The sequence below is a fragment of the Argentina anserina genome, chromosome 1 (assembly GCF_933775445.1).
Source record: "Argentina anserina chromosome 1, drPotAnse1.1, whole genome shotgun sequence".
NCBI lineage: Eukaryota > Viridiplantae > Streptophyta > Magnoliopsida > Rosales > Rosaceae > Argentina > Argentina anserina.
In genome coordinates, this window is record NC_065872.1 from 34,090 (window position 1) to 46,974 (window position 12,885).

Consider the following 12,885-nt stretch of genomic DNA (forward strand, 5'->3'; position numbering starts at 1 on the left):
AATGGTGCGATTGTTAAATTTTATTCAAGTCTTCTACGTCATATGTATACTGCTAATTTTGTATTTCATGATCATAAAAATGTGGGTGAATCTTAGCTTTGTTGGTTAATTTTGCTTAGTGATTGCTAGTTTTTGAGTCATAAGAGATAGCTCTTATTGTCGGCATTCAGATGAAATACAAATGAGTTGCTGTTTGATTAAAAAAACTAGTTGTATTTTATCAAAATTTTCGGTCACATGTGGGCATTTATGGTATCCAATTACTCAAACATAAGTGCCAAATTGGAATAAAATCGGATACGAAGCCTTGATTCCATAATCAATAATGCAAAAAATTTAGGTCAGAGAGATTTGATTTAGGATTACTAACATGAACGCGAACAAACTAGATAGATTCATCATTAGGAATTCTTGCTTAGCTTTCTACATGTGTAAACAATCAAAAAAAAATTTTATGTTTACAAGAAAAGTTAAAACCCCTATCACATAGCTCTCTCTCTCTAAACCTACCTTCTCCCTGTTCGGCGGTGTGCTCCTTTCGTTGTTGTCGGACGGGACTCGTTTGTCCCTTTGTGGGTTGTGGGTTGTGGGTTGTGTGTTGTGCGTACGTCAGACTCCTCATTCATCCTTTGGGATTGAGGGGTTTATGGCAACGTAGGTGACTGAGGAGAGGGGAGAGAAGAATTGTTGAACCTCTGCGGAATGGAGATTGGCGGTGCGACAAGACCATCGTGGTTTGAAGGACGACATATCGGCAACAAGGATCTGGATGGAATCTGATCATTTCGGCATGGAGTTTTCTTCGTCTCCGATCTGGATCTAGATGTGGATTTGGTTGTTCCTTGGTCAATTTTGTCAGGGTTTCTCACTCTGACTCGGGATTGGCCGAAATTGGTGGGCTTTGGTGTCTTGGCTCTAGCGGCGGGGGGAAACGGTGGCTGTGATAGGGCTATCGGCAGTGCCTTCCCTCCTCTCCTTAACCTCAGCTTGGGCTTGGGCTATCCTTTTGGACCGGGCCTAGGTCAAGGAAATGAGCCCATATAGGGAAATTATGTTTTTCAATTTTTACTTTGATATTGTTTTAGTTTCTAATATATATTTTTTGTTTTCAATAAGCTATGAGCATTGTCCTAGTAGGTGCACTCAATGTGCTTTGTATGCTCCTAATGGCAAGATGAAATTTAGTGTTGTCAAATCTATGTTCTGGTGGCAACATAGTCGGAGAGTTGTATTATTAGATATTAGGTTATATAGTTGGGATACATACATATCGATATCTCCATTATGCAGGTACTTCTTCATCTAACACTAGCGATTACCTTAGAAAAGCTACTGAAAATGTCAATATAAGAAGAGACTTTATTTAGCGGAATAAGTTGGGATTGGATCCCTCTCGAAGCTAACCGTGTTGCTGACGCTCTTGCTAAATGAGGTTGTGTTCTTTGGACTGGGGTAACCTCTTTGATTTCGGTTCTCAGGAGTGATGGCCTTCCACGGCCCCATGTACCTTAGTGTGGAAGTTTCTACCTCATTTTGTTGTAGCTTGCTGTGTTCTTCTCTGTTTTTGCCCTTGAGGCTTAATGGATTACTCATTTTAAGACCAAAAAAAAAATTAGAAATCATCATTAAACTACTGTTTGAACAAAGCAGATCCCATTTTGACAACCAAAGTTAAAACTTTAGTGGCTTTTGCAAACTGTAGGAGGCGGGAGGTAGTGAGCAATGTGACAATTCCCTTTATAAGAAATATAGACCATGTGACTACGTTTTCAAATTCAAAATAAGAACTTCCCTTTCTAGTTATTGTAGAATACCATGGCGAAGTTATTGGAGTTTGAGTTTTATAGTGCATAATACTATAGACTTCTATTTCTGAGACTGGAATAGAGATCTTTTGGGGAACTGTTAGAATTCTCATCATTGTCCGGTAGCTTCCAACTGCAGGATTGTTTGCGAAAGGTCAAAGGCCTTGTTAACCCTGCTTAGTAATAGCAGGGTTTTGGGTTTCATCTGGTCATTCATTTTTTTTTTTACTTTCCTGATAATAGAGAGATTGAGTTGGACTAATCTCTTCGATCTCGGCTTCTGATTTAGTTGCCTATAGGGGTTGGTCTTTCTTCTAGTTACAAGCTTTTGTGCAGAGTTCATTTCTGTTTGTACTTTTATTTTGTTTAGAGTGGACTCCTAGTCGGTGGTTTATTTTACAGTTGGAATGGAAGTTTCTTCCTTCCAAAAGAAATGTATTAACCACCAAAATGTTTGACACAGGAGATAAAAGTAGTTGTCCTTACTAATCTGAAGCCTAGGAACATGCGGGCTGTCAAGTCTTTTGGAATGCTTATGGACGCTTCCGATGCCTCCAATGAGAAAGTTGAGCTTCTTGTGCCTCCTGATGGTTCACTTCCTGGCCAAAGGATATGGTTTGGCTCTGAAAATGATCATCAAAATCAGCCTCCTCCAGCCACACCTAATCAGGTACTGTTTATCTTCCCTATTGTAGAAATCCATAGGCATGAACAAAGGCATATGGAGCAATTTTCTCTTTTTTGTATTAAGATTGTTGAAACTGGATATACAATGAACAACGTTTTTATACAAGCAAAAAACACTATTTCTCCTAAACTAAAACTAACGGGGCAGAGATTAAACCCATGTCTTACCACCATGCTGCACAGTAAACAGCAGGTGAACCAACTAAAGTAAAACAGATCCATGAATCTATGAATCAATCAGTCCATACATAGAACCATGCTTCCATACATAGAACCATGCTGCAATACTCCCCCTCAAGCTGGCTCAAAGATATTAATTGAGCCAAGCTTGCTTAAGATGAGCTGATATTGATCAGAAGGCAAGGACTTGGTGAAAATGTCAGCTAGTTGTTCTTCACTGCGAGTATATCTAGTTTCAATCACTTGAGCTTGTACCTGATTTCTAATATAGTGGCAGTCAACTTCAATATGTTTAGTGCGCTCATGAAACACTGGATTGGATGATATATGCATGGCAGCTTGATTATCACAATGAAGAGAGATAGGCTTGCAAGTAGGAAAACCTAAATCAGCTAGGAGACCTTTTAACCAAATTAATTCACAAGCTGCAGATGCCATTGCTCTATATTCGGCCTCTGCACTCGATCGAGCTACAACACCCTGCTTCTTGCTTCTCCATGTTACTAAATTGCCACCTACAAAGGTGCAGAAGCCAATAGTACTTTTTCGATCAAGTGCATTCCCTGCCCAATCAGCATCAACAAAACCAACTATATCTGTATGATCATTGCACCTGAGAATAATTCCTCTACCAATGGAGCCTTTCAAATATCTTAGAATGCGTTTCACAATTCTCAAATGGTGGTCAGTTGGGGCATGCATGAATTGGCTAACAATGCTCACAGCATAGGAGATATCAGGGCGAGTAATTGTGAGGTAAATGAGTTTTCCAACTAACCTTTGATAATCCTGCAAGTTAGAGAGAGAATTTCTAGGAGAGTCAAGAATGAGTTTGCTTCCAAGGGGGTTTTAGCTGGTTTGCAATCAAGAACATCTGCTTCAGCAAGAAGATCTAGCACATACTTTCGCTGATTAAGAAATAAACCCTTGTGAGAAGATGCCATTTCAATACCAAGGAAATACTTGAGAACTCCCAAGTCTTTCATTGCAAATTTTGCTTGAAGTGACTGCTTGAGAGACAAAATTTCATTACAATTATCACCAGTAATAATAAAATCATCCATATATATAAGAACCATCAGCTTTCCATGTAAACCATCTCGAATGAACAATGAAGAGTCTGCATTGCTTCTAGAAAACCCTACTCCTTCAAGAACTGAACTAACCTTTGCATACCATGCTCTAGGTGACTGTTTCAAGCCATAAATAGCTTTATGTAGTCTGCAGACCAAGCTTGGATCAGTAGCTTATGGATGTCTAGGAGGCAATCTCATATATACCTCTTCTTGTAATTCACCATTCAAAAAAGCATTCTTTACATCCATTTGATGTAAAGACCAATTTTTATTAACTGCAACAGACAACAAAACTCTCACTGTATTCATCTTTGCAACTGGTGCAAAGGTTTCCTTGTAGTCCACTCCATATGTTTGAGTGAAACCACGAGCTACTAATTGTGCTTTATGCCTCTCCAAGGTTCCATCAGCATGAAGTTTGTTCTTGTAGATCCATCTGCTGCCAACATCTTTTTTTCCCTCAGGAAGCTTCACAATGCTCCAGGTCTTGTTGTTTTCAAGGGCTGTTAACTCATCTTGCATAGCTTTCTGCCAATTTTCATGTTCAACAGCTTCTTGAAAATTTCGAGGCTCATGAAATTTGTCCAAGGAACTGAGAAAGGCTGCATAAGTAGGGGACAATTTGTCATAATTCACAAAATCTGAAACATGATATTTGGAAGTATATGCAACATAATCCTTGAATTTTGCAGGTGCATCTCTAGTTCTGATGGGATTTCTCCTAAGACCAGCAGGAAACACAGAAGGAGGGGAATCCTCATTAACAACGAGTTCAACTTGATTTGCAAATTCATCATGATGAACTGGCTCATGGTTAGTGGCTTGAACATCTCCATTATGATTAACTGCATTAATTTCAATTTCAGAATCTGTGAGAGCATTAGTTTCTGTAGAAATATTAATTGAAGGAAATAAATCTTGATAGAACTCCCCCTGTCCATGAACTCCCAATTTCTCTGTAAAATAGTTCACTGACTCATCAAATTTTACATCTCGGGAAACAATCATTTTTCTTGTGGCCAAGTTGTAACAACAATAACCCTTCTGAGTTGATGAGTACCCTAGAAAAAGGCACTTAATTGCTCTAGGGTCCAATTTTCCTCGATGTGTATCTTGAACATGCACATAACAGACACAACCAAACACTTTTAGATGAGATAGATCAATTTTCCGATTTTTCAAGACTTCCAAAGGTGACTTAGAGCCTAACACTCTACTTGGCAACCGATTTATCAAATATGTGGCAGTGAGCATAGCTTGAGACTAGTACTTCTTGGGAACATTAGCATGAAACATAATAGCTCGAGTTTTTTCCAGTAAATCTCTATTTTTCCTTTCTGCAGTGCCATTTTGCTGAGGAGTGCCAACACAGCTTGTTTGATGAATGATGCCAAATTGCTCCAAAAAATTGGACATTTTATGAGACATGTATTCTGAGCCATTATCAGATCGAAGAATTTTAATTTTTGATGAAAATTGAGTGCTAACAAGATTATGGAAATTCTTGAAAAAGTCGTATATTTCACTCTTGTGTTTAAGCAAATACACCCAAGTAATCCTTGTAAAATCATCAATGAAGGTTACAAAATACCTATATCCATCAAAGGATTGCATGATAGGTCCCCAAATATCAGAGTGGATGATTTCAAATGGATTACAAGATCTAGACACAGAGGAACTAAAAGGTAATCTAGAAAATTTGGACATATGACAAACTTCACAATGCTTGCTTTCTTGGTTCAAGGCAGGGAACAAAATGGACATCACTTTTTCAGAAGGATGAGCTAGACGTTGATGCCACAGTTGATGACTAGAGACACTACAAGCACTGACTTGGAAGGCCTGCATTTTCGTAGATATGTAATACATGCCATTTAAGAAAAAACATTCACCAATCTTCTTCTTGGTGGTAATATCCTGAAAAAAGACACCATTAGGTGAAAAAAATGGCTAGACAGTTTAAGGCTCTAGTAATCTTTCCAACAGACAATAATTGGAAGGGAAAAGAGGGGATGTATAAAGCATCAGATTTGATGTGATTAGAAAACAAGTGAATTTTTCCTTTTCCTAACACAGAAGCACCTTTGCCATTAGCAACAGATACAGATGAGGACACTTTTTCAAAATCATGTAGGCTTTCAAGATGATTAGTCATGTGATCTGTGGCTCCAGAATCAATAACCCAATATTCATGCTCAATATTCACATCAAGTGCAGTTTTAAAGGCAGACATAATACCTGGAATACCATCATCCTTGAACTGTCAGAATCAGCTAGAAATCCTGCAAACTTCCCAAGCAAGGCAATATGGGAACCATTTCCAGAAGAAGAAGCTCCTTGAGATACCAAGGTTTGTTTTTGTTGCAAGAATGATGCAAAATCATTGATGAGTGCAGTAGGGTTGGATGTAAAATTCAACAGACCATTCGAATGAGTTGATGAAGAAGAGGCCACATCAGTAGTAGCAAGATTTGCTTTGGAAAAATTGGTGTTCCACCCTTTCGGATTCTTTCTATTTTCTCTGTCCTTGTTGAATTTCACCTTCAGCTCAGGGTGTAGGATCCAACATGTTTCCTTAGCATGATTAGTGGCATCACAATGAGTGCATTTCAGCTCACTGCGCTTTCCTTTGTATGATTTCACTCCATTGTATTTTTGAGAGACAGCATACGCCCTTGAATGTGCAAGATTGTTGTTGATTTCAGAGTTCATCACTTTCCTTCGAAGTTCCTCTCTCGGCACTGTAGAACAAACAGCTCTAAATGAAGGTAACTCTGGATTCATGAGAATGTGGCTCCTTAAATCCTCATAGTCTGGACTCAGGTTTGCCAACAGTTGAAAAATCTTATCCTCTTCTGCTCTCTTGACCAAAGTTGTTGTATCTGTAGTATGAGGTCGATACAGATCCAACTCATTCCACATAGAGGTCATGCTCCCCAAGAACTGCACAAAAGAAGAGTCATCTTGTTGCAAGTTAGCAATATCCCTTTTTAATTGGAAAACCCTAGCAGAGTTATTCAAGTTTCCATACATCTCCTTAACATTAGTCCAAAGATGCATGGAAGACTCTGAATAATTGAATATTTGAGCTAATTGGGGCTCAATTGAGTTAAGAACCCAGGGCATCACTAATCTATCTTTAGCCAACCAATCATCATAACTTGCAGAACCTTCTTCTGGCACAGTAATAGTGCCAAGGACATAACCAAGCTTGCGTTTTCCCCCAAGAGCTAATATAATAGCTCTAGACCAGGAAATATAGTTATGTTCGGACAGCAAGGTCGAACACAATCTGAGATTTGTATTGTCTCCAACATCAGTCATGTTTGAAATGGAGTTGTTGAGAGAAGCAAATGGATTTTCTTCCGAAAACGAAGAACTTTCTGTCATTTGAAACTGGAGAAATAAGGGAACTTGCAAATACACTTAGGAGAAGAAGAAGAGGATATGCAGAGGCAGGATACTTAAAGTTCCTGCTCTGATACCATGTAGAAATCCATAGGCATAAACAAAGGCATATGGAGCAATTTTCTCTTTTTTGTATTAAGATTGTTGAAACTGGATATATAATGTACAACGTTTTTATACAAGCAAAGAACACTATTTCTCCTAAACTAAAGCTAACGGGGCAGAGATTAAACCCATGCCTTACCACCATGCTGCACAGTAAACAGCAGGTGAACCAACTAAAGTAAAACAGATCCATGAATCTATGAATCAATCAGTCCATACATAGAACCATGCTGCAATACCTATTTCCAAAAATAGAGATGCTTCTTTTTTTACCCTTATGTATTTGAATACAATTCTTGAAGTTTAGTTTTTATATATTTAAGTTCCCACTTGGTTAACACATCGTTAATACAGTTTGTGCTGCTTATCGGCTCCCCCATGTAAGTTTATTTTGGTGAATTATGTATAACATAATAACCTGCCACCTTAGAGTGATTATATGCCATACGAATAGATTTTTCTGATACATTATTCCTATTTTGGAGCACTTGAATTTATGCAATAGTCGAGCATTTTTTTTTTCTTGTTACAATATACTTCATCTTGCATTTTGTAACTCTTATTCACTTTTGAGTTTTGGCAGGTTCAAAAGAAAAGGATATGGGAGCTGGTGCAACCTCATCTGAAGACAGATGATGCTTGGGTTGCAGATAATGCGGACATCTGCGGGTGTGATAATCTGCCAACCTCTGAAACACGCAATCATCTCCTAATCATACCTGTAATCATGCTGTTTATTTGTCTCCCGTTCTGGTTATGAATTTGTATGATGTTCATAACGGTCATATGATACTTCAGAACTGTTTTGTTAAGAAATGGCATCTGATTAGAACATCTGATTTTGGGCTCATTATGTGGTTGCTTACATGTATATTTGTGTACTTTAGTTTATTCTATTTCTGGGATAAATAGGAGCCCAGAAGAAAGCAAGAAATGACTTGACGTTGACCTCCTTGACCTGTAGGTGATCCTAGCTGAAGTGTATTGTAGAGTGATTTATGAGACATTGCCAAAAATACAAAAAAGAGTGATTTATTAGTGCCAAACTTGGCAAGACTAGCTAGCACATTTGTGTTAACTACTCCCTAACTCTTACTATGTTAGTTGCATCTTGGAAGTTGCAAGTTGCAAGTTGCAAGTTGGAAGTTGAAACCATACCCAACAAAATATATTAATAGAGAATAACCATCTTGCATTAAAAAAAAACCATCTTGTACATTTCAATAAAATGTAAATTCCACAACTTGGTATAAGCAAATCCATAACAGACCAATTCAGAGGCAAAGACGTTGAAGAACTCTGATACTGTATAAGCAGAGAATGCAGATGCAGTTTGCACGGTGAAGCAGGGCAACATGGGAGGTATAAAAATCCCAAAATTTATTACGCAACCCATTGACAGTAAATGAACCAGAATTGCAAGCACCAGCCAAATGGCTGATGGGATGCAAGTCAAGCAAGCCCTCTAGAAATCAGCAAAAACGGCAAAAAGGTCACCATGGATGTAGTCATCATCTACCAAGCTGACCAAGAAATAGCTATTCTGCACCTGCAAACATTAATTGTGTCATCATCACGTCAGTACATATGCTACCGATTTTCAGTAAAGAAAAATGAATCAAGAAAACAAACCTCTTCAAGTAATTTCCTAGATGAGTCACCCTCAGGGTACAAGCGGCCCCATCCTCTTGACCAGATTTCAAATGCCTCATCCTTCCAAACCATAAAACTAGCAGGATCCACGACAGTCGGTTGGATTATCTCCTTTGCTGGGAAGACTCCCCATGTTACCGCATTCACATCAGTTTGACCGATATTAGATATCCAACTTCCTTCTCTGTTAACAGCCATGTACGTCAGAGATGGAAGTGCCTTGCATTGGTCAACAAGAGTACCTAACTTCTCCTTGGAACAGAAAAACTCCACATAGGCTTTCTGATAAACATATCCTCCAGGCCCACCCCATCCTGAATTTCATGTCAGATACATTAACATCATTTCCAAATTAGTTTTCATGTAATCATGGTGAGAGTAACCATTTAGAGGATGAAGAAGAATACAAACCCAATTGCAACTAAGATATGAGGGCGGGATGGTGGATGAAAATGTACCTTTTAAGCAAGGAGATTTGACCTTTATTGTACATTAAACTAAAAAGCTTCTAGATGTTCTTTATCAACTCCACATAGTATCTTTTCATCGTAGGGAAATTTTCCAAAACCATAAAAACAAAGACACAAAGGTCTGATAAAAGTGTACTTCTGGTTAGAAGATCCAACAGATATGAATAAAGTCATGAAATCCCACAATGGCACTGCTAGCATTGCTTAAACTTTCCTGGGATTTGTCATCACCTTTCTGAACTAAATGTTATCTAGTGAAAGGTGCAGAAAAGGGGATTTTCAAAAACCATAGATACCACTAGAGAGTTAGTACGAGTATTGAATAAACATCTCAGGGAGGGTCACCACTGATCACCTTTCTGAACTCAATGTTGTCATTTCTGACAGATCAAAGTGAAACCATATCATGTAGAAATATCAAGTCATGTAGATTTGTGGTTCCAATAAGACTGTCACTGGTCTCATTACTACAATTATTAGGTGACTTTCTAATTTGATCTCTTCTCATTAAAATTCAAGCAATGTCTCAAAAGGCTTTCACAGAAACAGGATACACATTCACATACTTATCATGACCATGAGCATGCATGCCTAAAAAACCTTGTACTTACCAACCGATGGTGAATCAGATCTTTCCCCATTTATTGCTGGTTGGCTGTTAATGGTAAGGAAACCTTTTGTGTTAATTTTCCCCAGCTTCTCATTTATGATTTTCGTCTCCGGCTGAAGCCCATCTAGTTCTGACCAAGGGCTACTTCTCAACTTTCCGAGGCAAAATTTCTCAAATTTCTGTTTTGTAGCACATGAAATATGTCAGATTATATCTAATATATTGAGTGCAAAGCCAGAAAAAATAGATAGACTAGTTGGAATTTCACCTCATGAATATCTTCAACATTTTTCAGTGGGACAACCCATTCTTCAACAAGTTTCTTGTCACGTGCACGTGGTCTCATGAACTGTTAAGAAACGTAAAGTCATAAAAAGCTAACTCTAGTGCAGAGGGGAAATAAAAGAGTTTGCCTTTAAGAAAAAGTGATGGCTAGATACTCTAACCAAAAAGTAAACCGAATTTTTGGTAATGTAAATGTTTCTTTCAGAAAACCTCGAGGGAAAAGTCAAGGATCTAACTGGTTCCATATTTTGAACAATAATCACCAAGACTAAAGTTCAGGTGATATGTACCTGGTAATCAGTTAGCACACCATATGAAGGATTACGAGAATCACCCCACCGACCATGTGGGTACAGGTCCCAGCCAATGGTTCTTGATATGTAGCTCTTAGGACGATTAGCCCTATCATTAGTTAATTAGACAGTAAGAAAGATGTAATGCATAAAATTTCTATACAAAGTATCGGAATTGGACGTGACAGTATAGAAAGATGTTTTTCATGGAGAACAGTATGGTGTGGTTTGTATACCAGAAAATTGGACGAACATCTTCCTTCACACGAAAAACATTTGCAGGGCGTCTCCAAGGTAAAGGCCTCGATATTTTAGCCTCTTCAATCAAACCAAGATTCTGCCAAATTAATCAAATCAGAGGGGCAGAGATTAGAGGGTATGTATTGATAATCTAAAGTATATTATACAAGTCAAGTAAAAGACACATAGAAATGTATGTGACCAAACCATAAGTATAGCCAACGCTGATTTCTCCATATTCAGTGTGTATAGATGCAATGTCCTAATCCCATGAGCTAAAATCTTCTTGCACATTTCTGTTCCAAGGTGAATTCCATAAGCTCTGACAGCTTCTTCATTGTCCTTAATAGGTTCCAAGGCAGCAGTAACTTCAGCTGGTATCTACAATATGTAACCGGTAGCGAATATTTATATTAATATAAGGAAAGAAGAAGAAGAAAAGAGCTGAATGAAATTAAAATGTAATTTTTAATTTTGGTTACTGTGCATTTATATTTTGTGTCTGTACAGTGTGTGATACTGGCCTGAGATATGCTCATGTGTAGACTGGATCCAGACATGCCTAACCCAAACAACCAGACAACTATTTAACAAGGACAGGATATTACCGGAACATATAGCATTAAGTATATATATGCCAAGGAGCTACTTTCTATTCTATCCCTTATTAGAAGTTTATACGGCATTAAAAGCTACGAACCCAACAATGTATGGGATCGGCTACAGACATAGTGAAGTTATAGTGAATCGGGTGAAGATATGTATATAACAAATAAATGAATAGAAGAGCAGAGGCAGAGGCAGTACCCTTGTTTTGCAAAAACCAGTCATGCGTATGAAACCTTTGTAGTTATTAATAGGCATAATTCCAGGAACAATAGGACAAGTGATTCCAATTTGGCGACAGTCGTTGACGAATTTGAGGAAGACATCAGTATCGTAGAATAATTGAGTGACGATCAAATCGGCACCAGCATCGACCTTTCTCTTGAGATAGGCCAAATCACTGTGATAGGATTCTGGAGTGGCAAGGCCATTGGCTTCGATGGCATCAGGATGTGCCTCTGAAGAAAATCAGCAAACCAAAATCAATTCATAACTTGCATCGGTGATTGCATAATCTGTCTCCGATGTAGGCAATGTATTAAATTGGGTAAGTAGAACGAGGAATAGACCTGGATAACCAGCAACGGTGATGCCAAAGTAGTCACCATATGTAGCTCTGATGTGAGTGACGAGGTCTTGGGCGCAGGCAAAGCCGCCCTGGATCTGAACAAACTTGTCCTGGCCATGGGGCGGGTCGCCGCGAAGAGCAAGAACGTTCTGGAGGCCGTTGGACTTGATGGTCTGGAGAGCGTGGTCGATCTTCTCGACGGGCATGTTGGTGCAGGTCAGATGCATCATGCTCTCCACGCAGATGACGTTCTGCATTTTGTTGGCGATGTCAAGAGTCAGATCCGCCGTGGAGCCTCCGGCGCCCCAAGTGATGTCGCAGAAGGCCGGATTGTGAGCCACCATCCGATCCATTCTCTCAAGTAGGTTTTCCACCCCATCCTCCGTCTTCGGCGGGAAGAACTCGAACGAGAACACCACCTTCTTCTCATCCGCCAATGCCTCGTTGATTTTGTCGATAACCTTCATTCTCTTTCCTTCTTTTTACAACCAACGAGACTCTGTGTATTTAACAAGATGATGAGAAAACAAGATCAAATATGGCCCTACAATCCTAGATCTCTACTATCTCTACTCACACGCTCACTCCCGCCAACTCAGAGTCACCGGCACCACACGACGTCGCCCCCTCTCGATTCAGATCTAAAAGAATCAAGCGAGTAACAAATTAGTGGTGCCATCTCCCTCCCTTTTTCTTATGTATTTATACATCGCCGTATCGTACCAACCCCCAATAGTTGGTGCAACTCACCAACCACGATCCGATTCTTTCTTACGTCATCAATTTTATCCAACGTAAAAGTGTGAGCAGAATTTTTTTATTTTTAGAAAAAATGAGGAGAATATGTGCATGACATATATAACAATTAATAACAACGAGTCTGTTATGAGTCAAATTGA

The 12,885-nt window shown here is 38.9% G+C and overlaps 2 protein-coding genes across 2 annotated transcripts; one reads left to right on the forward strand and one right to left on the reverse strand.

The window, feature by feature from the left end:
* The first annotated feature begins 1,168 nt into the window (after positions 1-1,168).
* LOC126791206 (uncharacterized) lies at positions 1,169-8,141 on the forward strand. The gene is made up of 2 exons (XM_050517627.1): positions 1,169-2,475; positions 7,845-8,141. The coding sequence occupies exons 1-2, from the start codon at positions 2,311-2,313 to the stop codon at positions 8,019-8,021; spliced, it is 342 nt and encodes a 113-aa protein (XP_050373584.1). The 5' UTR covers positions 1,169-2,310; the 3' UTR covers positions 8,022-8,141.
* A 263-nt stretch (positions 8,142-8,404) lies between these two features.
* Positions 8,405-12,626, reverse strand: LOC126785730 (methylenetetrahydrofolate reductase 2-like). Its single transcript, XM_050511358.1, has 9 exons — positions 11,988-12,626; positions 11,620-11,876; positions 11,020-11,193; positions 10,809-10,909; positions 10,570-10,681; positions 10,263-10,343; positions 9,996-10,173; positions 8,894-9,228; positions 8,405-8,810 (listed from the first exon to the last, which is right to left on the reverse strand). Exons 1-9 carry the CDS (start codon positions 12,451-12,453, stop codon positions 8,727-8,729), a joined length of 1,788 nt encoding a protein of 595 aa, XP_050367315.1. The 5' UTR covers positions 12,454-12,626; the 3' UTR covers positions 8,405-8,726.
* Between the last annotated feature and the right edge of the window lie 259 nt (positions 12,627-12,885).

Excerpts from the sequence above, each read along its gene's own strand:
- LOC126791206 (XM_050517627.1), top strand. The coding sequence starts at position 2,311 with ATGCGGGCTGTCAAGTCTTTTGGAATGCTTATGGACGCTTCCGATGCC. Across the intron at positions 2,476-7,844 it reads CTCCAGCCACACCTAATCAG|GTTCAAAAGAAAAGGATATG; the intron begins GTACTGTTTATC and ends GAGTTTTGGCAG.
- LOC126785730 (XM_050511358.1), bottom strand. The coding sequence starts at position 12,453 with ATGAAGGTTATCGACAAAATCAACGAGGCATTGGCGGATGAGAAGAAG. Across the intron at positions 11,877-11,987 it reads CACCGTTGCTGGTTATCCAG|AGGCACATCCTGATGCCATC; the intron begins GTCTATTCCTCG and ends GATTTTCTTCAG. Across the intron at positions 10,174-10,262 it reads ATGTTGAAGATATTCATGAG|AAATTTGAGAAATTTTGCCT; the intron begins GTGAAATTCCAA and ends GCTACAAAACAG.